This window comes from Coenobita brevimanus, chromosome 34, assembly GCF_032717465.1.
Source record: "Coenobita brevimanus isolate Jiangsu-jjx chromosome 34, ASM3271746v2, whole genome shotgun sequence".
Classification (NCBI taxonomy): Eukaryota; Metazoa; Arthropoda; class Malacostraca; order Decapoda; family Coenobitidae; genus Coenobita; species Coenobita brevimanus.
The window spans coordinates 5,606,647-5,630,484 of NC_136987.1; the positions used below are offsets into that span (position 1 = coordinate 5,606,647).

Consider the following 23,838-nt stretch of genomic DNA (forward strand, 5'->3'; position numbering starts at 1 on the left):
TGTTTCGCCTGTGGTCACCCCTTCCGGGACTAAGGCGTTTCTCTGTAGATAGATAGATATATAGAGAGATTGACTGATAGACAGATAGATAGATAGATAGATAAGTTGATAGATAGATACATAGAAAGATACAGAGAGAGAGAGAGAGAGAGAGAGAGAGAGAGAGAGAGAGAGAGAGAGAGAGAGATTGACAGATAGATACATAGAAAGATACAGAGAGAGAGAGAGAGAGAGAGAGAGAGAGAGAGAGAGAGAGAGAGAGAGAGAGAGAGAGAGAGAGAGAGAGAGAGAGAGAGAGATAGACTGATTAAGAGACAGACAGGTAGACAGGTTTGTTCCCATGCAAGAAAAATTACCCATTGAAGACAAGGAAAATTTTAACTACCATCCTCTTGTTAACTCCAGACAAATTTATTCATCTTTTGAGTAGCTTTTTATTCCCCAAAGAGAATGAAAAAACTCCCAGTGACCCTTTCAGTCCGAGAACGTGTTTAATTTTTACTTTGTTCTACGGCAGCTAACGAAGGATTATCTTATTGAACTAACGAGACGCCCTTGGTAGTAAAGGTATCAGGGAAGGTCATGTTTATACACACCCTGTTGAAAATGTCCCGAGTGAGGTAAGTGTGTTTGGAGGTAACAAGAAGGAGAGAAGAAAATGCATCATCGTGGTGAAAGGGTTAAACACACACACACACACACACACACACACACACACACACACACGCCTTTCACGGCATCTGATTTCATTATACTTTCTATCCTTCGTGTTGTGGTCGTGGCATTATTTATGTTTTTTTTTTTCTTTTTTTTGCAGGGACAAACATGGTCCTATGCGTGAATCTCTCATCAGTACTCTACCAGACCACAATTTTTGCACACACACACACACACACACACACACACACACACACACACACACACACACACACACACACACACACACACACACACATCACTCACAAACACACACATTCCCTCCACCGCTTCAGTTTCCCTTCTCTCTGTCATATCTGCGTCGTGTGTATCATTTATTTTGCAAAGACATACATGGTCCAAAGATATCAATTTCTCACTCGACACTCCACCAACACAAATTCTTTACAGCTACAAAATTCTCCACTACAGACCAAAAGAAGTCTATACTCATTTCACCTTAACTTGGCCCAGATATTTTTCTTTTACACTTTATTTCACGAAGCTCACAGGCAGAATAAGGCAATATTACAGCTCTATATCCTTTCCACAGAACTTCTTCGTGACTAGGATCGTATCTGAGTGTTAATCTATTGCTACCACTCAGCATTCAAGATGGAGAGATGGCAATTTTAGTCCAAGTTAAAGGAAAATTTTTAAAAACACCGAAATCCCTGGTTCCATGAATTATCCACATTAACAACGCCGAGGGTGGAGGTGATAGAGACTTAGCTTGTTCCAATCCGATGACCTGTTTTATTTTTAATTTTTGCTGCCTACAGACGGTTTTATTAAGCATATTAAGATCCCTGGAGCAGTGTAGGGGTTGTTCAAGTCTATACCTAACCCCTCCAGTTCAGTAAATCTCTCCTGAGCTGAATAAAATCGTCTGGATCATGCTAAAAGTAAAGAAAATACTTCCCGTCATCAAACTGAAAGGGAAAACGTACTCAGTTTCGATGATGTTAAGATTATACCCTTCTGGTGTACGGATTTCTTTTATATGTTTACTTCGCTTTTCCTTCCTCTGTTATCGTCTGGAAAAAAAGAATTGCTTAATCCAGCGATGACGTGTTTTCAGTGGTTTATTCTTGGTATCTTTTGGTTTTATTTATCTACGAGGAGGCTTTTTGCAGTGAAGGATCAGTGAACACTTTATCTAATCTCTATGATTCAAAATCTCTTTCGAAAATTGAATACTATCATCTGGGGATAGCAAGAGAAGAATATAAAAGGCGTCATCGGTGTGCAGGGGTCAACTATACTCTGTTCACTTAAGTTTGGCCTATAATGGCTATATTTCTATCACAAATGTTGAGTTATAACAAGGGATTAACACTGGCTACAGTGGCAGTCACGAAGAGGGGCCACACAATGCATGCTGGGCTGTAGTAATGTCTCTTTCTGCCACTGAGCTACGGGAAATAAAGTACAAAAGGACGAAACTCTGGGCTAAGTGAAAATGAATGAACTATACAGATGAATGTATTAGTGAAGGCTTTATTGGGATTCAGGCTCCATATCCCAAAATAATCTGGTCAAAGTTTCCAGTGGGAGTATGGTTAAAACTTTAGCATTTTGTCCAAAAGCACATTTCGAGTTGACCTATAGGTTTGAGTTTTTGCATGTCGGTAGTAAAGGCCAAGATGATTTGCTCTGAACCTATTCGAGCCGATATGGGTCAATTAAAGCACGTCCAGCCCTATCAAAGACTTGTTTTATCTATATCTGTTAAGTGAAGTGTGCCGTGAGCTTAGCCAAGACTTTCATAGCTGAAGCACATTGCAGGTAGCGGTGAATCCCACGTTACAACCTTTATTATAGACGAATTTACCTCATCAAACCTCTTCATTAAAAAAAAGACCTCTCCTAAACTGACTGTTATTGTCTGGCGGTTGCATGAATAGCACGAACAATGTATCATCGAAATGAATGAATGAAAACGGTCAAATCCGTGTTGCCATGAATCCTGCGTTTTGACAAGGCCAAGGGTGGCGGTGAGTGACAGGGAGTCAAAGCAACAGTTGTACATACGGGAGGTGGGAGGGGGCGGCGACCTCTTGCATCAGGCTGGGTATTGCGCATATTTACATCAGCTTACATTAGAGGACTGTGTCTTGAATTAATAATGCTGTGTGTTGCTTAAATTAAATAAAAATATCTATCCATCCATAACCCAATATCTCTGCCCATTTAGGAACATAGGAGTCCGGGGCTAGGCTACACAGTCCCGAAAATTAAAGTGAGGGTTAACAGTCTGCCATCCCTAAGTCGCATTATCTTAGTAATATACTCTAATCACCTCTCGGATATAAACCCCTGAAAGCTCCGTCTATTTCGAGTGCCTTAACCCACTTGAGCACCAGGCGTCATCTGGGTTGCCACCCAGCGCTGTAAATGGTTTTCTTGGTTACAGTAAATAATTTGGCTTGTCATATAGTACAGAGACACTGAAAGACACCACTACATCCAATGAGTGAATAGGTGGCGCCCTCACCTACGACAACGAATTACATAGCTTGATGGGAGAGGTCGGGACACAAGACGAGGTTCAAAGAGAAAGTGCTCTATTTGTTCAGACGGAGGTTGTACAAGAAAGCGTTGTCATAGCACCCGGGAGTGTAACAGAAAACTCTATGGCTCACTATGATATTATTCCTTATCCTACTCAGGTTTCATAGTCCTCTGCTGTGGAGTGGGGTTACATGGTTTTGTTGAGTGTGAGAAGAGTGTGAGAAGATGGAATAGTTTCGGTGTAATATGAACCCTCATTCGATATGAACAGAGAGGGAACTTCGCTATATACAAGTTTTCTTTTTTCATTTTTCAGAAACTCAAGCAGGTTAGAAAGGACCTGTTACAGAAAGGGGGTTTATGAAGGCTATATTTACCTCCTCTAGTTCGAAAAGTCTCCCCTAAGGTGAATAAGTGTGTCTGGGCGATTTCTTCTCTTGGTTCACCCGGCGTCGGTAATTTAATACTCTCACCGCTACATCCACGCCCACACCTGCAGGCTGAGCTTTCCCCACAACACATTAAGATATCGCCAGGTGATGTTCTTATTTTGCAGCAGAGCGCTATTTATGGACCTCCCTGTCTAGCAAGAAGAAACCGATATAAAGTCCACATGATTCGAAGGACGGAATGTAACCCACAATGTCCCCTGATTCCTCCGTCTTCCCACTCTCTTCTTTCATCCCTGGTTTTATGAATATTTTTGCGAGACATGGCTCTTGGTGTAGTGTGGTGGGTGGGTGATCGCCGAAGGTCACTGATAAAGGTCAAGGGTCACTGGGAGCGCTTAAATGTTGGTGGATTGAGGCAGATTTCTGTGAATGAAACCTGGGGAAGATGGTAAGGTTATGTGACTTCAGATGTGCACACTATGAAGTACTGCACATTAATGGAACCCCTTACTTATGAATCTTACATTAAAAAAAAATTAAAAAAGTCTAATTTATACGCTAATCTAAAAAAAATTAAAAGGATCCCGCCAGTGCTTCATTACAGTGGGAAATTTGGAAATAGGGTGAATGTCGTCATTTTTTAACTAATCTATCTTGATCAGGATGAACCGGAGGGGCTAGATGTCTATTCAATAACTCCTCCTCTTATAGTGTGTCCTATCTGTCTACCTACCTATCTCTCTATCTTTCTATTTATCTGTCTACCCACCAGTCTCCATCTACGTCTATCTATCTGTCTCCATGAAAATTTATCACAATAGGTGAAGTAATATTTTCAAGACAAAAAGGCCAAGGAGACTGCTAGGAGTTTCCAAAATCTAAAAAAAAAAAAAAAAAAACTGTAAGGCAAAAACAATCGTGACTTTTTGACCGTCTACCTGCGTCGCTGGGGGTATCGTTAAAGAAAATAGGACATGTTGGGTGTCTAAGGAAAGTCAAGATAGATAGATAGATAAATAGATAGATAGATGGGTGGATAGATAATGTAGATACCTATAGTTAGATAAATAAACAGATAAACATGCATAGACAGGCAGACAAACAGAAAGGTAGCTAGAAAGATAGATAATGAGAGAGAGAGAGAGAGAGAGAGAGAGAGAGAGAGAGAGAGAGAGAGAGAGAGAGAGAGAGAGAGAGAGAGAGAGAGAGAGAGAGAGAGAGAGAGAGAGAGAGAGAGAGAGAGCATGTTTTTCACACGATATTTCAGTTGTTTGGTAATTACAGTAAAAGTATAAGCCATGTATAATTTATGAATGGTATTTCAATTATCTCTCTCTCTCTCTCTCTCTCTCTCTCTCTCTCCCTCTCTTTATCTCCTAATAAACAAACAGCGCCATTTTGAGAGAGAAAATGTGAAAATCGTTGTCATTTTTTTCTAATTCAAAGCGGTTTTTCATTCTCAATTTTCTGTGTCCTCAGTTCTAACGAGAAGGTAAAAGACATTCTGGGACAATATTGGCAATTGTTTGGTATCACGATGGGCCTGTTATATATATTATGGGGTACTGACAGTGTAATGGTTTAAATATACGTTTTCTTTTATAGAAAGCAAATAGAACAAGAAAATGGCTAGGAAGTCAACAATCATTACCCTCTTATACCTTGCAGGCTGCAGAAGACGTAAAAAGAAGATGCCTTGTGTGTTGCGGAAGACGTAAAAAGAAAATGGCTTGTGGGCTGCAGGAGACAAAAAGCAGATGGCTTGTGGCTTGCAGAAGATGTAAAAAGAAAAAAAAGATGGCTTGTGGGTTGCAGGAAACTTCAAAAGAAGATGGCTTGTGGGTTGTAAAAGACTTTAAAAAAAATACGCCTTGTGGGGTACGGAAGACGTAAAAAAAAAGGTGGCTTGTGGGTTAAGGAAGATGTAAAAAAAAAATTGGCCTGTGGGTTGCGGAAGACGTACAACAGGTGGTTTGTGAACGGGATTATACTCGTAGCAAGAATAACGTCGTCTTGGCTCATAACGTAGATTCACAAATATTCAGTCATGCAGTCTCGGTTGGTTCTCATGTTGTTCAATCAAGGGCAGGAAGTTTTACAAGGAGGAAGAGTTACAGTCAGAATTAACTCCTCGTCATGATGGCCAAGTGCGGAATGGGACAAGGTGCTAGTAATGAGAGCGGTGCATGTGAAAGTCAGAGTATTGTATTGGCTTTGTGTGTGTGTGTGTGTGTGTGTGTGTGTGTGTGTGTGTGTATTTTAATGTCACAAGTATGAAACGACAGAGCACGAAGATGTCTAAATATTTGATAGGCCATACTACCAACACCAACTTTTCATGAAGGTTACTTTTAATTAATAATACTTAAAATTAATAATACTGTTTTGTGAGTAATTTAATTAATAATACTGTTTTGTGAGTAATTAACACGCTTCATGAAGAGTCCATATTCACAGTATAATGGATATCCACGGTCTTAAGAACTGCAGAATGTTTACATGTCTTTCCAAGCGTCTCGCTGGATTACTGGTACATTTTACACGGTGTTTTGAGTTAAGACGCTCTTCTTTTGCTTCTTCTTCTTCTTCTTCTTCTTCTCCTCCTCCTCCTCCTCCTCCTCCTTCTTCTTCTTCTTCTTTTCTTCTTTTTCTTCTACTTCTTCTTCTTCTTTTTCGACAATGATCAGTGACATTTTAGATACAGCAGTACAGGTTTAAATATGAGGAATAGGTGAGGTTTGCTGTTCCCATAATACTACCCAGGGAAGAGCGATTGGTCATTTTCCCCTCTAATCTCTGAACTAAGTAGCCTAGCCCCGTGCTCCTACGATCCTGATGGGGGAATAAAAGATGAAATAATAAAAATAAATTACTGTGACACTGGGCTTCTAATTATCTACCATATTGTTCAGTTGATCCTCCTCCCGCTGTGTTTTGCAGTCCTGAACACACACACACACACACACACACACACACACACACACACACACACACACACACACACACACACACACACACACACACACACACACACACACACACACACACACACACACACACACACACACACACACACACACACACACACACACACACACACACACACACACACACACACACACACACACACACACACACACACACACACACACACACACACACACACACACACACACACACACACACACACACACACACACACACACACACACACACACACACACACACACACACACACACACACACACACACGTACGTCTCTGGTTAATGGCGCTTGTGTCACTGCGTATCCAGGTGGGGGGCATTTGTTATACCCTTTTTTCTTCTACTTTGGCCTAAAATTGTCATCTCTTCATCTTAAATACTAAGTTATACCAATAGATTGACACCAGAACATGATGCTAGTCACGAAGAAGTGCCATGAAGTGGATGTAGAGCTGTAGCATTATCTTATTCTGTCACCGAGCTACGTGAAAGAAGCTGCAAAAGGACGAAAATATAGACCAAGTTAAGATGAATGAACTATAGAAATAAAGCGTATATTAGCATCAGTGGGAGAGGATATGGACGCCTCGTAGCTCCTCTTTCTTAGCGATTTATTTTCATGTTATACCTCAACATTCTCTTCCCGTTTACTTATTTCGTTATATTATCGGCAGTTCAGTAAGTTCAAGAGGATATTTAGCTTTAATGTGCAGAATAAATCGCTAACAAGGAGGGGTTACGAAATCTCCATCTCCATCGAGAATAGGAACGTGTGACGGTGGAACGAAGCTATTTTTTTTTTCTTTTTAACGATTCCAGCCTTCACTCTCAACTGGTTTTTCAGTTTAATCGTAATTTCTTGGCAAGGCTGGGACGTGGTTGCTTGTAATTACTTCGCGGACCTTCCTCTGCCTCTTCCTCTTCCTTCCTCGTCTTGTTGTCCCTTCCCTCCTCCTCCTCCTCTTCTTCTTCTTCTTCCTCTTCTTTTTCTACTTCTTCTTTTTCTTCTTTTGTGTTTGTGTGTGTGTGAGGCTTGTATACGTGCGTGCATGTCTGTAGCGATGGTGCGTGTACGTGTCTGTGTGTGTATTTGTCGCTGTCTGTTTGCTCACACACTCACATGGAGGGTGTTTGGCGTTGCACGTAGCATGTACTACCGGCAGGAGTTATCACTGCCTCACTCAGCACCCGTGTTGTTAACCCGTCTTAATTACCCCGTGTTGGCAGAGGCACACCCAGGGATGCCGTATTTGCTCTGAGTTTTTACACACTACTACACACACTCCTAATTTTCCTGAGTCTCTGGTCATTTGCTTAAACACAACTACATACACATTTACACACACACAACTACACATACACTCTGCTCATTTACTTACACACAATTACATACACATTTACACGCACACACAGCTACACATCCACTCTGCTCATTTATACACAAGTTACATACACGTTTACACACACAACTACACACTGCTCATTTACGTACACACAACAACATATACATTTACACACACACAACTACACACACACTCTGCTCATTTGCTTACAACTGCATACACATTTACACACACACACACACACACACACACACACACACACACACACACACACACACACACACACAACTACATGCACATTTACCCACACAGCTATATACACATTTACACACACACAGGTACATACACACTCTGCTCATTTATACAGACTTTCATACACATTTACACACACACACACACAACTACAAACACACTCTGCTCATTTACTTACACACAACTACATACACATTTACACACACAAATATAATTACAACTAGAGATGTTGCTATTTCCTTATATTTCTGCTGATTTTCTTATCTACACTTACACACAGCGACACACTTTGATGATTTCAACACAACTATGCAAATTTTCTGACACATAAGTACCCACACACCAACACACACCAGTTTTTTCATAGCTTAGTTAATATTCCTACACACACACACACACACACACACACACACACACACACACACACACACACACACACACACACACACACATTGCTAATCTTCTCATATTTATGCTAATTTTCTTACATTTTTTTTATTTTTATTTTTGCGGCCACTGAGAATACTATGATTACTTCGTTCACTCTCCTAACAACTATCCTTTTTATTTCTTTTTCATTTTTTCATTTATTTCGAGTGTCAGGTATTTGCTGGAAGGACACAGGTCAAGAGTGAGAGCAGAGGAAATGAGCTGGCTGAGAGGAGCATGTGGAGTTACGTGGAGAGATAGACTGACGAGTGAGGAAGTGAAGGAGCGTTGTGATATGGATGTGGATGTGATAGAAAGCGTTAGGAGAAATACACTGAGGTGGTTTGGTCATGTGGAGAAGATAGAGAGCGAGAGACTAACGAGGAGAGTGTACGGGAGTGAGGCGGAGGGGGAAGAGGGAGTGGGAGACCTAGGATGAGATGGAGGAATGGAGTGGAGAGGTACATGAGAGACGGGTGTGTGAGCAGGAGGAAGGGCAGCGTAATGGCATGGGACAAGGCGACATGGAGGCGATTTATTTGTGGCCACCCTTTACGGGATTAAGGAGTCTGGCTATAAACAGACAGATAGCTACAGATCTGCTTCAGGATTTTGCCTACATCTCTACCCATTGCCTTTTTTATGTCTATTTTGCCTACATTGTGGCTGCTAGATTTGTTTATATCATGAGTCTGTTTTGCTTTAATTACTTCCAGTTGTGCCTACACGTCTGCTTTAAGTTTTTGTACACAGCTCCGCACATACTGCTAATTTCATATATCTCTAAATGCAGTAGTCACCCTGGTCTAACTGTGACTGCTTATTAAGAGAAGACTAGGAAACGAACAGATTTTCACCATACAGTCATACCAAGTCCTGTTTGCTTGTGAAGATTTTGGTGGCTGCATTATAATTGAAATCTGGGTCCACAAAACCGTAGACTTAATGGTTGTTCTCGTACTTTTGTGTGTGTGTGTGTGTGTGTGTGTGTGTGTGTGTGTGTGTGTGTGTGTGTGTGTGTGTGGATACATGTGGTAGTAATCAACCTCCATCATGTAATTTCCGGGTTGTTTTGGGGTGATGTAAGGAGGGGTGAGGCGAGGTGGGGTGAGGTGAGGTGTGGCGGGGGGCTCCTAAGACAGTCCAATCGATCATTTCTTTACGCCTTCATTCTTCTCCTTCATAACCATGGCCACTGCACACCACCACTACATTCACCATATATAATACTGTTTTCTAAGAGATGGGAGAATTACCCTCACACCCAGAAACTGCATTCCTCTTCAAGCCCTGTCCTTATGTTGGGGTGAAGCTTGGTAGGGGATGGAAGGGAGGATGGGGGAAATTGTTGTGACACTAAAATTATCATCATTATCTTTATTTTAATCATCGTCATCATCATCAACCAATCATCAGTCAATAATCACCATCATCATCCATAATCCTTCATCAATTTCATCATCAGTATCATCACCCATTATCGAGATCATCATCATCATCATCTTGTATTTTGTTTTTCTCTTGGAAGGAACAATAATTGAGGACTCGCGGCCTTTGGTTCCTTCTTCCTCACATAAAAAAAAAAAAAAACTCATCATCCCGACCTCATTCTCTCCTTGCTGCATTCATTCTTCCACTACATGTGTCATACAACCATCTTTGAGCATAACGCTGTCTGGGAAGGTAGATGCCGAGGAGAAAGAACTGTGGGCTGTGGAATGACTGGTTGAAAGTGTGATCCCAGCTTAAATAAAAAACAGGTAATGGATCTGAATATGATACTAAAGTAATCAGTTTTCTTCCATAACGATTCACTGTCTAGCCATTATAATACCTCCACTAATACCAGAATTGAGTGTGATATCCCTAACATATCACTGAGATCGTATGGAGCATTTATTATAACCTGACAACGATCTCTAACCCCTTTCAGATCAGTAGCCAGGTGTAGTTAGATTGTACGGCTGAGATGATTATTAACGTAGGAGATTCATTCCTCATAACTAAGGCTTGTCGAATTTTATGCCACCACGACTTAGTGTTCAAGTGATGAGAGTGGCTCGGTTCCATCAGATGAAAAAAAGTCAAGGTGATCCAACGCCAAGGGTGGAAAAGTTGGGTGGGAGAGAGACACAGATAAGAGCTTAAATTCCTTACACTCTCTAACGTTTTGGGCTACACAGAAACCATCTTCAGGGAGTCTGGGTTCCTTGTAGCCCGGAACGTCAGAGGAAATAAAGAATCCAAGCCCTAACCTGTCTCTCCCTCTCACCCAACCTTTCCAGAACACATCAACTCTAGTGCCAAAGTGTCAGGTGACATAGGAGAGCTGTTGAGGACCAGCCTTTTCTTGGTGTCTCACAGGTGGACTGCTTGACCGAGGGATTGGACTTCATAGCCAGTGTCCAAAATCGTAAGAAAAAAAAAAAAACGAGGACTGAATATTTTGACATTCTTCACTTCCGTCCCATATAGCGTCTTGCCAAAAAATTTTCCCAGTCTCATTCAAACACCATACTTTTTTATCTTTCTTTCTTCTCTTTTCTTTTTTTCTTTCTTTTTCTTTCCTGAATATACTGCTGAACCACGTCTTTCACTCTCATCACCAAGTTTATCTCTCAGACACTGTAACTCCCGTCCTTCGTCGGTTGTCAACACTGCATCATTTCCAAACAGAATAGTAGAGTATTCCCACCTGCCAAATTCCCTCTCTGGCAGTCAAAAGCGAGATGGTGGACTGTCTGAGAAGTGCTATTTCTGCCTGCCGTTCACCGGGTTCACGTGTGAGATAAACCTGGGGCTAACAACAATAACAATAACAACACCTACTACTATTACTACTACCACCACTACTACTACTACTACTATTACTGCACTACCACCACCACCACCACCACCTCAACTGCTAGAACCACACTTTCCTTCAAACCCACTGCACTTCCACATGTCCCTGCTATTCCCTGTCTCTGTACTCCACTGAACAATCATGTTGACACGACACGGCCTTGTTTCAGTCCAGTATTCAGGATGGACCTTTCGCTCATCGCACCATCCACTCACACGATTATCCACTGGCGAGTTTTGGGGTACAAGGAAGTTGAAAATGTCGACCCCTGATAATCTTCGTAGCATCAGCATAAATCGCGTTAGAACAGAAAAATGTCGCTTGAAAAAAGCTTTGGCATAAGATCTAATACTTTGTGAAGAATGTTATGCCTCGATTTTGGCGTAAATAAGGGGAGTAAGATATCGAAGACAGTCCATCTGTTCACAATGTTTAAGAAAGTGCCTTTTGTTTATTCTTTCTTACAGTCAAATCAAAGTTCAGCAAGTCCTTGATACTATGTCCAAACCATAGTATTGTCTCATTCTGCCACTGAATTGCATGAAATAAGCTGCAAAAGGATGAAAATCTGGGCCAAGTTAAGGTGAATGGACTGTTGAAACCAAGAAAGCTCATTCCCACCTCAGAACTAAGGACCATAGAATTTCATGCAACAACAACTTCTTATTCAGGTTGTGAGAGTGCAGTTTTGCAGTCCCATCAGATGAAGAGAAGTCAGTTATAGTAAGGGAGAAATGTATATACGGTGGTGAGGTGTGGGAAGCTAAGAGTGTGGGGGAGAGGGAGGAAAGGTGGGGTGGGGTGAGGAGGGAGAGGAAGGGTGGGATGTGGAAGGGGAGGAAGGATGGGGTGGGCAGGGAGAGGTAAAATGGGGTGGGGAGGGGAAGGAAGGGTGGGTTGGGTGAGGGGGAGGAAAAGTGGGGTGGGGAGGGGAAAGAAAGGTGGGGTGGGGAGGAGGAGGAAGGGTGGGGTGGGGTGGGGGGTGAATGGTGGAGCCTGAAACACGGAATAGGGAAGGAGGAGTGTGAGGGAGAAAGGTTAAGGTCACAATACAAGGTGAACTCCAACATTATCCGATTTAGACCAAACTTGATGGAAGGGTTCAGTGTAATACAGGATAACGGGATTAGATTTTCAGAGCAAGGGTCAAAGGCTCAGGAAAAGGTCAAAATTCAAGGTCATTCGGCAAGACCAACTCAGTTTTTATCCAATTTGGACCAAACTTGGTGGAAGGGTTCAGGGTCATTCAATAAAGAGGCAACGCGATTTTGAGAGCAAACTATCTAAGGTCAAAGTCTAATGTTTGACCCTTAAATCAATTGCTGGGCACCGATGATGCATTCTGAGTGCTCCTTCTTGTTTTATTCATATACTTTTTTATGTTTCCGACTCCAGACATGGGCTTAAATGTCCCGATTTCTTAGGCCCAGCAGTCTTCCTACGTGTCCCAAATTTTTTCATCTCTTAAAAGTTTGAGAGGGAGGATAGAAGGGCGGTGTGGGTGGATAGGGATGGGTAGGAGTGGTGGTGGATGGACCACTGTAAATATGAGCTTCGTAAAAGGGGTGGCGTTGACGATGAGAACAGATTTCTCTTAAAAGTCTGGTGTGGAGAGAGAAATTTAAAAATGTATGGGTAGGAGTGGACAGGATGGGTGGTGGTGGCGGTGGTGGGTGGTGGAGGTGGGCGTGGGTAATATACTCGTACTGTAAAAATGGGTACTCTAGGCTTGCCAGCATGGGCGTGGCTGCTACTGCTCTTGTTGAAATCACAGACCCATATGGACATAAAACCACGGCTGCAGGAAATTGGCCTCTCCAACCGGTCTCTCACAGGGGTCTTTTGTTGAGGTAATGTTGAAGGAGTGTCTGCTTTGTGACAGTGCTGTGCAGGAGGAAGGTAAGTGTGATGTGGTGTAGGGGGGATGCATTGCAGTGTGTGTGTGTGTGTGTGTGTGTGTGTGTGTGTGTGTGTGTAGTGGAGTGTTGGTGAGTTGTAATATGTCTTGGTATTATAAGAGGGAAAGGTGGTGACTTATCGCAGTCTGGCTGGGTGTGCTCGTGTCTCTGGGTAGGGTAGCTTCTGAGGAGTGGATGCCTGGTGGTGGTTCGTTAAGGATGCCAACTGATTGAAGGTTTTGGGTGGCTGTGGCGGCTGTGTGTTTATGTATGTGCTTGTGAGCTTGGATGGAGGGAGGGGGACGCTGCTGTGAACCTCTGAGCAGCGTTGGGCAATGTTCATATTTAGTTTCTTCGTGGACGGGGTGATGCAGCATGAAATTACGATGGTGAGATGAGTCTGGAGCTGAACCTATGAACTGTGTGTCTTTCTTATGCATTTGATCCATGACTGGAAATATTTTTTATTACTGCTTTAAGTGACCTATATTTGTGGTCTTAGTCTATCTATCTGTCTATAGCCAGACGCCTCAATCCCGCAAGGGGATACCACAAACAAATAGCCTCCATGTCACCCTGTCCTCTGCATTTCTCTGCCCTCCCCCCAACTCACACATCCCCTCTCTCATATATCTCTCTACCCCATCCCTCATTCTCATCCTCGGTCTACCCCTCCCTCTCTCCCCGTCCGCCTCATTCACATACACTCTCCTTGTTAGTCTCTCACTCTCAATCCTTTCCACATGGCCAAACTACCTCAATGTGTTTCTCCTAACGCTTCATAAGACATCCACATCCACACCACAGCACTCCTTCATTTCTTCATTTGTCAGTCTGTCCCTCCATGTGACTCCACATATTCCTCTCAAATAACTCATTTCCACTGCTCTCACTCTTGACTTGTGTCTTATCAACAAAGCCCAAGCTTCTCTTCCATACGTTAGAGTGGGTACCTCAATACTACCACGCATTTTTTTTTACGTACATGCCACTTCCCTATTTGTATCACTGTGAATCAGCAATCTTTCCTGTTGTGCCCTTTCAAGCACTTCATCCCCCAAACTTACATCCTTACTCATCACTACCCAAGTAAATAAATGATCTTAGTGTATCCTGTAATTATTCTTAAAGGAATGGTATAATTTAAAAATTTCTCCAACCAGTCCTAAAAGAAGAGGAAAGTAAGCACGCATCGCTCTCATACAGGCTACCTTGTGTTTCACTGTTCCGCGGGAGATGGGATGAGGAAACATGTACTGTGCCGAAAGTGTGAATAAGATAAGGAGCTGCAATGAGGTGGAGTGGTGACGATAGGGGGACACTGGACTACACCACTCGACGCCACACCACACCAAACCACGCCATACCACACCACATCGCATCACTCCACACCACAGTAGCCTACAGCACACTTCACCACACCATCCACTACACACACTGCTACACCATACAACACCACACACCACCACTCTGTCTCACATCACCCCACATAAGACTATCCAACAGTACGCACCACCACACCACCCCACCCCACCCCACATCATCCCATCCCACACCACACCACACCATACCACACCACAGATCACCACCCAACCCCACTCCAACCCACCCCACACTACACCACATCACCCCACACCACACCACACCACACCACATTACAAGCCTCATAACATCAGCACCAGGTTGGGTGTTACTTCTCAACATACATTACGTAAATTAACAAAGTTCGCATATGACTGTCTTTTACGGGTACAGTTTTTGCCGAGAGTAATGATGCTAAATGTCAAGAGTTTCATGCTGCAGTGCTTGGTAAAGTTGGCCTGGCTATTTAGAAACCTTTCCCTGTTGAAGTTAACGTTGTGTGAAAATGCTGAAATAGGAGATGGCTTTCGTCTGTGTGCATGGGGTTGGAAAGTGGTGGTGTTTTTATCTTAGTATTAATAAGTGAAGGAATAAAGTGAAAGAAATTGATATATGGGAACGGTAAATACACAGATGTTAATTGTGTGTGTGTGTGTGTGTGTGTGTGTGTGTGTGTGTGTGTGTGTGTGTGTGTGTGTGTGTGTGTGTGAATGCTGTTAACTCTTTATGAGGGTACTGAAGCATGGGTAAGGTTAGATGGAGGTGTGGGTGAGTGGTTTCATATCAGTGTTGGGTCGATACAAGGGTGTGGTATGTCCCTATGATTGTTTAATATTTATACTGGATGAGGTTATGAGAAATGTTAAATCAAGAGTTATGATAAGGGGAGCCAAGATGGTGATGAACTGTGATGACTGGAGTACTTCTAGGTATAAAGATGATACCGTGTTGCGTGATGATAGTGAATACAAGGTGTTGTTGAAGTGAATGGACCATGTTATCTGCGAGGAGGTGAAACTGAATCCAGGATGGGGCAGGGAATAAATTGTGGACTTGAAGTTAATGAATGTTCACTGTTTTTTCTTTTTATAAGACCCTGCCACACGTCATAAAAACATTTCCCCTTATACCATCACCAGCCTTGAATGAGACCACCGTAGCATGTAATCAGTACGGATGATAAATACTTGCGCTTAAGTGGTGGCATGTGTAGGTGTAATAGGAAGTTCTAGGCCTTTGAGAAACTGTGAACGTCTGTGAGAGGTCGTTTGAAAGTAGTATGTAATATGAGAAAGGTGATGGCGGTCTAAAGAGAAGATGGTGCTCGGTGCGATGTTTTGGTAAATTAAGAAAGGCTTCAGCTGGTGGAAAAGGTTAGGTACCAAGGTGACATGGGAGAAAAGAAACACAAATATGTAATGGCAATGAAGAGAGGAGTGGCTAAAGGAAGAAATATGGCCCGCCCTATTAACTCCTTCAATCCAGTGACGTATTTTCTGTTTTATCCTTGCTGCCTTTAAACGATTACATTTAGCTTAGAAAAAAGGAAAAAAAAAAAAAAGGCCGTGAAAGGGTTAACAGAGCCCTTACATAACCTCATAAGTACTAATCGTCTCCCCAATCTTAGCAAAATCGTCAGGAGGTTGCAAGAATACAATGCTAAACACGTAATTGGATTGACTAGGTTAGGGCTTCGATGTGTAACAGAAGAATGAGTATGGAGGCTGCAAGGGAATTACATGAAAGTGTATTGGCTTCTACATCAAAACACAGGCGAAACTATGGTATGGCAGAAGAGTTAAATGCCTAGAGTGAGAGCAGTGGAAATGGGACTGTTGAGGAGATGTGGGTTCATTTGACTGAACTGTATAAGAAACATACAGATGAAGTGTGTGGAGAACCACGGGAAGGAAAGTAGGGTAGAGTGTGTGTAGATGGAATGGTAACACATAAATGCATATCAGCAAAATGGTGAAATGGGTAAATGAGAGACTGCATAAAGAGACATGAATGGCAAAAAAAAAGATAGATGGTTCTGTTAAAGGACAAAGAATCAAAATAAATGGATGAAGGACAGGGCGACTTGGAGGCTATTTGTTTGTGGCCACCCCAAACGGGATTGAGGCGTCTGGCAATAGATAGATAGATAGATAGAAGTACTCACAAATGCATGCAAACAGACAAACACATGTTACGCACAAGTATATTAACACACACCTACACACATACACAACCTTCACCCCCCTACACACACAACCTCCATCCCCCTCCCACACACACACACCCTCTCCACACACACACACACACACACAATCCTCACACAATCCCCTCCCCCCAAACTCATACATACACAATTAACACCACGAATACCCACCGCCTGAGTCTGGTATTATAATGCTCTTCAATAGGAATTCCTCACGTGTTAGCTCAGACGTGTACATACTCCCAATGATAATTTTGGTGGGAAGCAGATGTCTATGTGTGTCTTTAATTTCTATCCAGTTGTTTGTCTATCTGTCAGTCTATCTCCGGTAAGTATCGACATATTTTCTGCCTAATAATCTACTTTCTATGTTTACATACTTGTTTGTCTAAATCTACGTATATTTACCCCACTATATCTGTTTATATTTACATCTAATTATATCTATCTGTCTCTTTGTTTATAATACACTTCAGTAGGAACTCCTCGCTAGTAATGTCAAACGTGTGGCTTCAATCATAGATAATTTGGTCAGAGATGCAGGAGTAGTGTTGGATATCAGGGTCTAAAAATATATAATACTTAATGAAGGTGAAATTCAATCATCTCGGCAGAAAGATAACAAAAAAACACAGGAATCAATCAGTGCGTCAAGGAAAAGAAACTGAATGATATAGGAAAGAATGAGGTGAAAAAAAGGACTCCAGTGATAAACTCCTGATAATTCTCACAAAATCAGTCTACCATCTACCTTCATCCTTCTGAGTGAGTGATGCATACCTGAAGATGAATATGGTAAGAGGGCTGTAGAACTTGTTGTCGTGGGTCAGACATAGGTTTAACATATATAGCTTATCATTGTCATCCTCATCAATAATCATCAATCATCAGTACTCATCAAATCATCATCATCATCATCATCATCATCATCAATCATCTATACTCATATCAATACTCATCATCATCATCAATATCACCTTAACTCCCAGCTAAGGACGAGGTGCGGTAGGATCGAAAAAACAAGGAAGAGGGACATACACTTCTTCAGAGAGCCAGTGCGTCAGGTATTAAGTTAACCTCTTCAATCTAAAGACTTAGTTTTTATTTTAGAACACCGCCAGACGATTTTATAGAGCTTAAAAGAGATCTTGAGTTTTGAAGGCAATATCTAACCACTTCAATAAAATATAATGTTTCCTAAGCTGAATGAAATCGTCTGAAGGTAGAAAGGATAAAAGAAGAAATGCGTCAATGCAGTAAAGTTATTGATAAAGGGGTATGAAGAAGTAAAAAATGTCGATAAATAACAGGGTATAAAACTGAAGAACTGAGTGATATCTACCTGAAAGTGAGGATGGTGAGGGGACGGTAGGACTTGTGTGAACTGGGGTCGGACATTGGTTTTCCCCAGTAGTCATTGAGGAACACGTGCGAGACAGGATTGGTACCCAGAACGTCCGGGTTGGTCTTAATGGCGCTAACATCATCGTGTACAAAGTCTCCAGTCAGGCCGTTGAGGTAGACGAGGACGGCGGCCATCCACACGGTAAGGTAGAGCCAGGTGGGGGGAGGCGACTCCCCTTCAGCCCCCCGCCAACCAGGGGGTCTATTGTGGCGCCCCCTGGATGCGCACTGGCAAGAGGGCAGACTACCACCAGCGCCCCCCTCCGTCCTGCCACCACGGGAACCCAACATCGAGGCTCCACTAATGCCTCTCTCTGGCGTCATCTCTTTGCTCTCACACACGCCACCGTTGCTAGTCACATTAAAATATATCCTATTACTTTTTCCAGCCACATTTCACCTTGGCTAGTCACTGTCGCCTGTCTTGTATTTTCTCTTTTAGCCGCATCACAAGTTTACCTCTGGCACCGTTTTTTCTCTTTCCTTTTTTTTCCATTCTCTTCTGCTTTTAGTGTATTCCACTGTGAATTATCTTTTATTACTTCTAGCAACACGTCCACAAGTATCCTTGATCAAATTAGCATATCTTTTATAGCGTCTTGCAGCCACATCGCACCTTTCTCATCTTCACCATTGGCTTATGTAAATTCACCTTGATCAGTCTATATTATTCTTCTTGCAGCATCAATACCGACACCATCATTGCTAGTCACATTGAGGCATCTTTTAGTATATATTCCAGCCACACTCCACCTTTGCTACTGAGCTGTTTGGGTACATACAGGCTATTTTTTTTTTTTTAATTTCCTCTTCCAGCCACACCCCTTTGTAAGTACGTTAATTATACAGAACATACATCTCACAATCAGCTATCATTTTATTACTTCTGCCAACTACATAACCCTCATCAATTTAGTCTGCTATACTGTGTTCCTGTATGCGTCCCACACAGAACTCTCTTCCATTACTTCTACCTAAACAGTGTTCTCATATAAATCCCACACTAAGTTATCCTTCCTTAGCTCCTTTTAGCCATAGTACTCACGCTATCTTTTCAACTACGCTGCTTGCCTAAGTAAATCCCACTCTAAGTTATTTGTATGTATTTCTTGTAATCTAAATTTCCACACAACCTACGACACTGGTTACCTTCCAAAGAAATATCAAACACTGAACAGACTTACTAACATGTATTACTTTTCAATCTACTCTTCACCTTTAAGTATTCTGTGTTCCTACATGCATCCCGCACTTAGTAATTTATACCTTCTTCTAGCCACTCTCTAGGATGGGTCGCGTGTAGCCCCAACCCTTAGTGAAAACAGGGACGCCAAGCTCTACCCTGCGTATCCCTCCCACTCAACTTACCTGCTCTATCTCTTTGCTTCTAGACTGTTAATCTGTATATATGGTACCTTAAAATGAACTATCTTTTATTATTTTTATTCCTTTTTATTGCTTTCTGCTGCGACACTTTTTGCCTACATAAGTCCACCACTAAATCATCTTTTACATCTTGCATCCAATATACCGCAGCCACCTTTACTAGTATTGAAATATTTTTAATCACTAGCTACACTGCCTTCCCATATGTACCACAGACTGAACTAGCTTCTATTATTTTTAACAGCCTTAATATTCTATGTTTTTTTCTTCTACAACCTCCTACAGTATTTTTCTATGCATATCCCACGTTGGACTATCTTTTCTGCTTCTAACAACAACACTACTTTCTCTGCTACTCTCTCTTCCTACAAGTACACCACATTTAGCTTTGTTTTATTCATTCTTGTGGCTTCAAACATCACTCACACCGACTTTCCACAGCTAAATCCCGCATCTGTGGTGAATCAAGCTACCACTTTTTCCCAGATTAGCTTTTTTTTTAACAACTCATCACTAGAATACAAATGAGCTTTTTTTTTGCAGTTATTTTTTTTTATCATTTTTCACTAAAGAATCTTCAGCCATCTCTTCACTGTTGCAAATATTAGCTTTCGCAAATTTTGTCTTCCTGAGTCAGCTTTTCAGAGTAGTTTTTGTCAGATTAGCTTTTACAGATTTAGATGCTCCAGGTATAGCTTTTCCAGATTAGCTTTTGACAGATCGGCTTTCCGGATTTAGAGCCTCCGGGTTAGATATTCCAGATTAACATTTCCAGTCTTGGTTTTTCGTAATTTAGCTTTTCCAGGCAAGTCTTTACTATCTCCCAGTTTAGCTTTCCAAATTAGCTTTTCCAGTCGGCTCTTGGTATCAGTGTCCTGTGTGAGGCATTCGGCACATCCCTTCTTCCTTGCCACTTCATGACGTGTCTCGAAATCTGCAACAACAACAAAAGAGAAGCAGCATTAATCACCCTACGTTCATTAACACACTGACGCAAAATAAATGGGTTGCCCTGAACGATAAATGCTCTCTCCTTAATATCCCCCCCTCGCTAACAGGCACATTAATTTTGTACATGTGATAACGCAAGGCTTGGTGAATGAGTTTGGCAGAGTGTATAAGAAACGGAATCTAATGGCGAATGTAGGGAAGGGCAAAGTTATGGTCTTCGAGAGAATTGAAGCTCCCCTGTGGCGGGGGGGACACAACCTGGCCGCACTATGGGGTGGTACTACTACTCTGCGGCCAGGTTGTGTTAGGAAGAATACTGCCACCGTATTCCCTGCGTGTCGTAAAAGGCGACTAAAAGGGGCGGGGTGAGGGGACTAGGGACCCCCTCCTCTGTTTTGTAGTTCCTAAAAAGAGACAGGCCAGAGAAAGGGATGGGGGATGGAGTTATCCCCGTACCCTGAAGATTGGGTCTATGAATGTGCGTGGATGTAGTACGATTGAGGCTAAAAGGGAGGAGATTGGGAGAATGTTTGTGAGAAGAAAGTTGGATGTGTTAGCTTTGAGTGAAACGAAGATGAAAGGGAAGGGGGAATCTATGTTTGGAAGTGTGAATGGAAGATTGTCAGGTGTTGATAGAGGAAGGGCAAGAGAAGGTGTGGCCTTGTTAGTGAGTCCGAAAGTTCAGCAATGTGTGATTGAATGGAAGGAGGTGTCATCGAGACTGATGTGGGTGAAAGCGAAATTTGAACGTGAGTTGTGGGTGTTTGTGAGTGCATATGGGCCTGGTAGTGAAAGGGATGAACAAGAGAGGGAGTCTTTCTGGAATGATGTTGATGAGTGTCTGCAGAGTTTTGAAGCGAATGTGAATGTGGTAATGATGGGAGATCTGAATGCTAGAGTGGGAAATGTAGCAGTTGAAGGTGTAGTTGGTATGCATGGTGTGCCTGGAAGAAATGAAAATGGGGAACGAATGATAGCGATGTGTGTTGAGCGAGAGATGGTGATTGGGAATACGCTGTTTGAGAAGAAAGATATTTATAAGTATACATGGGTGAGACAGGAGGGTGGAAGGGTTGTTGATAGAGCCTTGATGGACTATGTGGTTGTGTCTAGGAATGTAATAGGAAGATTGTTGGATGTGAGAGTTCTGAGAGGGAGGGTGGAGGTATGTCTGACCACTACCTGGTGGAGGGAAAGTTAAGAGTAGGTAAGAGATGGATGAGAGCTAGGAGGGTTAGGTGTGGCAGGGAGGTTTTGAAAGTGAGTGAGTTGGATAAAAGAGAGAAAAAGATAGAGTATCAGGAGAAATTGAAAGATGAGTGGAACGCAGTGAAAGATCGGGAAAATGGCAGCATGGAGGAGGAATGGCAGTTGTTTAAGAGTGCTGTGGTGGGGCATGCAGAAGAGGTGTGTGGTGTGAGACGTGCGGGTGGTGGTGTAAGAAAAGGAAGTGAATGGTGGTGCGAGGAAGTAAGTATGGCTGTGGCTGAGAAGAGACGTGCATATGAAGTGTGGCTGCAGAGGAAGGATGAGATGTCATATGAAAGGTATAAGGAGAAGAGGAATAGAGCGAGAAGGGCTGTGCGTGATGCTAAAGTGGCAGCAGATGAGAGGTGGGGTAGGCGGCTGACAGAGAATTTTCAGCAGAATAAGAAAATGTTTTGGAAGGAGGTGAAAAGGGTGCGAAAGGGAGAGTCTGGGAAGGAAGAACGAGTAAAAGCAGAGGATGGAAGGATGTTAATTGAGATGGATGCAGTAAGGAAGAGATGGGCAGAGTATTTTGAAAGATTGTTAAATGTAGAGGAGGAAAGGGTGGCTGAGATTGTGGCGGATGGAAGGGTGCAAGGAATAAATGTGTTGGGAGAGTTGAATGATTTTTTGATCACGAAGGAAGAAGTGGAGAAGGCAGTAAAGGAGATGAAAACAGGGAAAGCTGCAGGTATGGATGGGTGTGCTGTGGAATGCCTGAAGGGTGGTGGAGTGACTATTGTTGACTGGTTAGTAAGATTGTTGAATGTGTGCTTTGAGAAAGGTATGGTGCCAATTGACTGGGCAAGTGCTTGTGTGGTCCCGTTGTATAAAGGCAAGGGTGATAAGTATGATTGTACTAGCTTTAGGGGTATAAGTCTGTTGAGTGTTGTAGGTAAGGTGTATGGTAGAGTGTTAATTATGAGAGTTAGAGAGGGTACAGAGGGAGTGATTAGTGATGAGCAGTGTGGCTTTAGGAGAGGGAGGGGATGCGTTGATCAGGTGTTTGCTGTGAGACAAGTGTGTGAAAAGTATTTAGCGAAAGGCAAGGATGTGTTTTGGGCATTTATGGATTTAGAGAAAGCGTATGATAGAATTGATAGGGAGGCTTTGTGGACTGTTTTAAGATTGTATGGACTTGATGGTAGGTTACTAAAAGGGGTGAAAAGTTTTTATGTAAATAGTAGAGCGTGTGTAAGAGTGGGAAATGCTGTGAGTGATTGGTTTCCCGTGAGAGTGGGGCTGCGACAGGGATGTGTGATGTCGCCTTGGTTGTTTAATATTTACATGGATGGTGTTGTAAGGGAGGTGAATGCAAGAGTTTTAGGTGGTCTGAGTCTGGTAAATGTTGATGGAGGAGAGTGGAATCTGAAGCAGCTGCTGTTTGCAGATGATACTGCACTGGTGACTGATTCAGAGGAGAGATTGAGACAGTTGGTAGAGGAGTTTGGAAGGGTGTGTGAAAGGAGGAAATTGAAAGTAAATGAGAATAAGAGTAAAGTGATGAAGTGTACGAGGTTGATAGATGGTAGGGGGATGAATATAGTTTTGAATGGTGAGTTGCTTGAGGAGGTAGATTGTTTTAAATATCTAGGGTCACATGTTGCTGTGGATGGAAGAATAGATGCAGAAGTGAAGTTTAGAATAAATGAAGTAGGAAAGGTGCTGGGAGGAATGAAAAAAGTGTTTAAATGTCGTTCGCTTAGAATGGATGTAAAGAGAAGGCTGTATGAGGGTGTTGTGGTACCGACTGCATTATATGGGGCTGAAACATGGAATATGGGTGTAGCAGAGAGGAAAAGTTTGAATGTAATGGAGATGAGATGTCTGAGGAGTATGTGTGGAGTGACGCGTATGGATCGGGTGCGAAATGATGAAGTGCGAAGGAGAACTGGAGTTGTTCGGGAGATGGCTGGTAGAGTTGAGCAGA

General features: G+C 42.4%; 1 protein-coding gene across 1 annotated transcript in view; it reads right to left on the reverse strand.

The window, feature by feature from the left end:
- Positions 1–18,716, reverse strand: part of LOC145396089 (protein O-mannosyl-transferase TMTC1-like) — a 122,444-nt gene extending 103,728 nt beyond the window's left edge. Inside the window, exon 1 of the mRNA XM_080269555.1 lies at positions 18,262–18,716. Coding sequence (XP_080125681.1) covers positions 18,262–18,647 — 386 coding nt within the window. The 5' untranslated portion in view covers positions 18,648–18,716. The remainder of the gene's footprint in view (positions 1–18,261) is intronic.
- Positions 18,717–23,838: the final 5,122 nt, after the last annotated feature.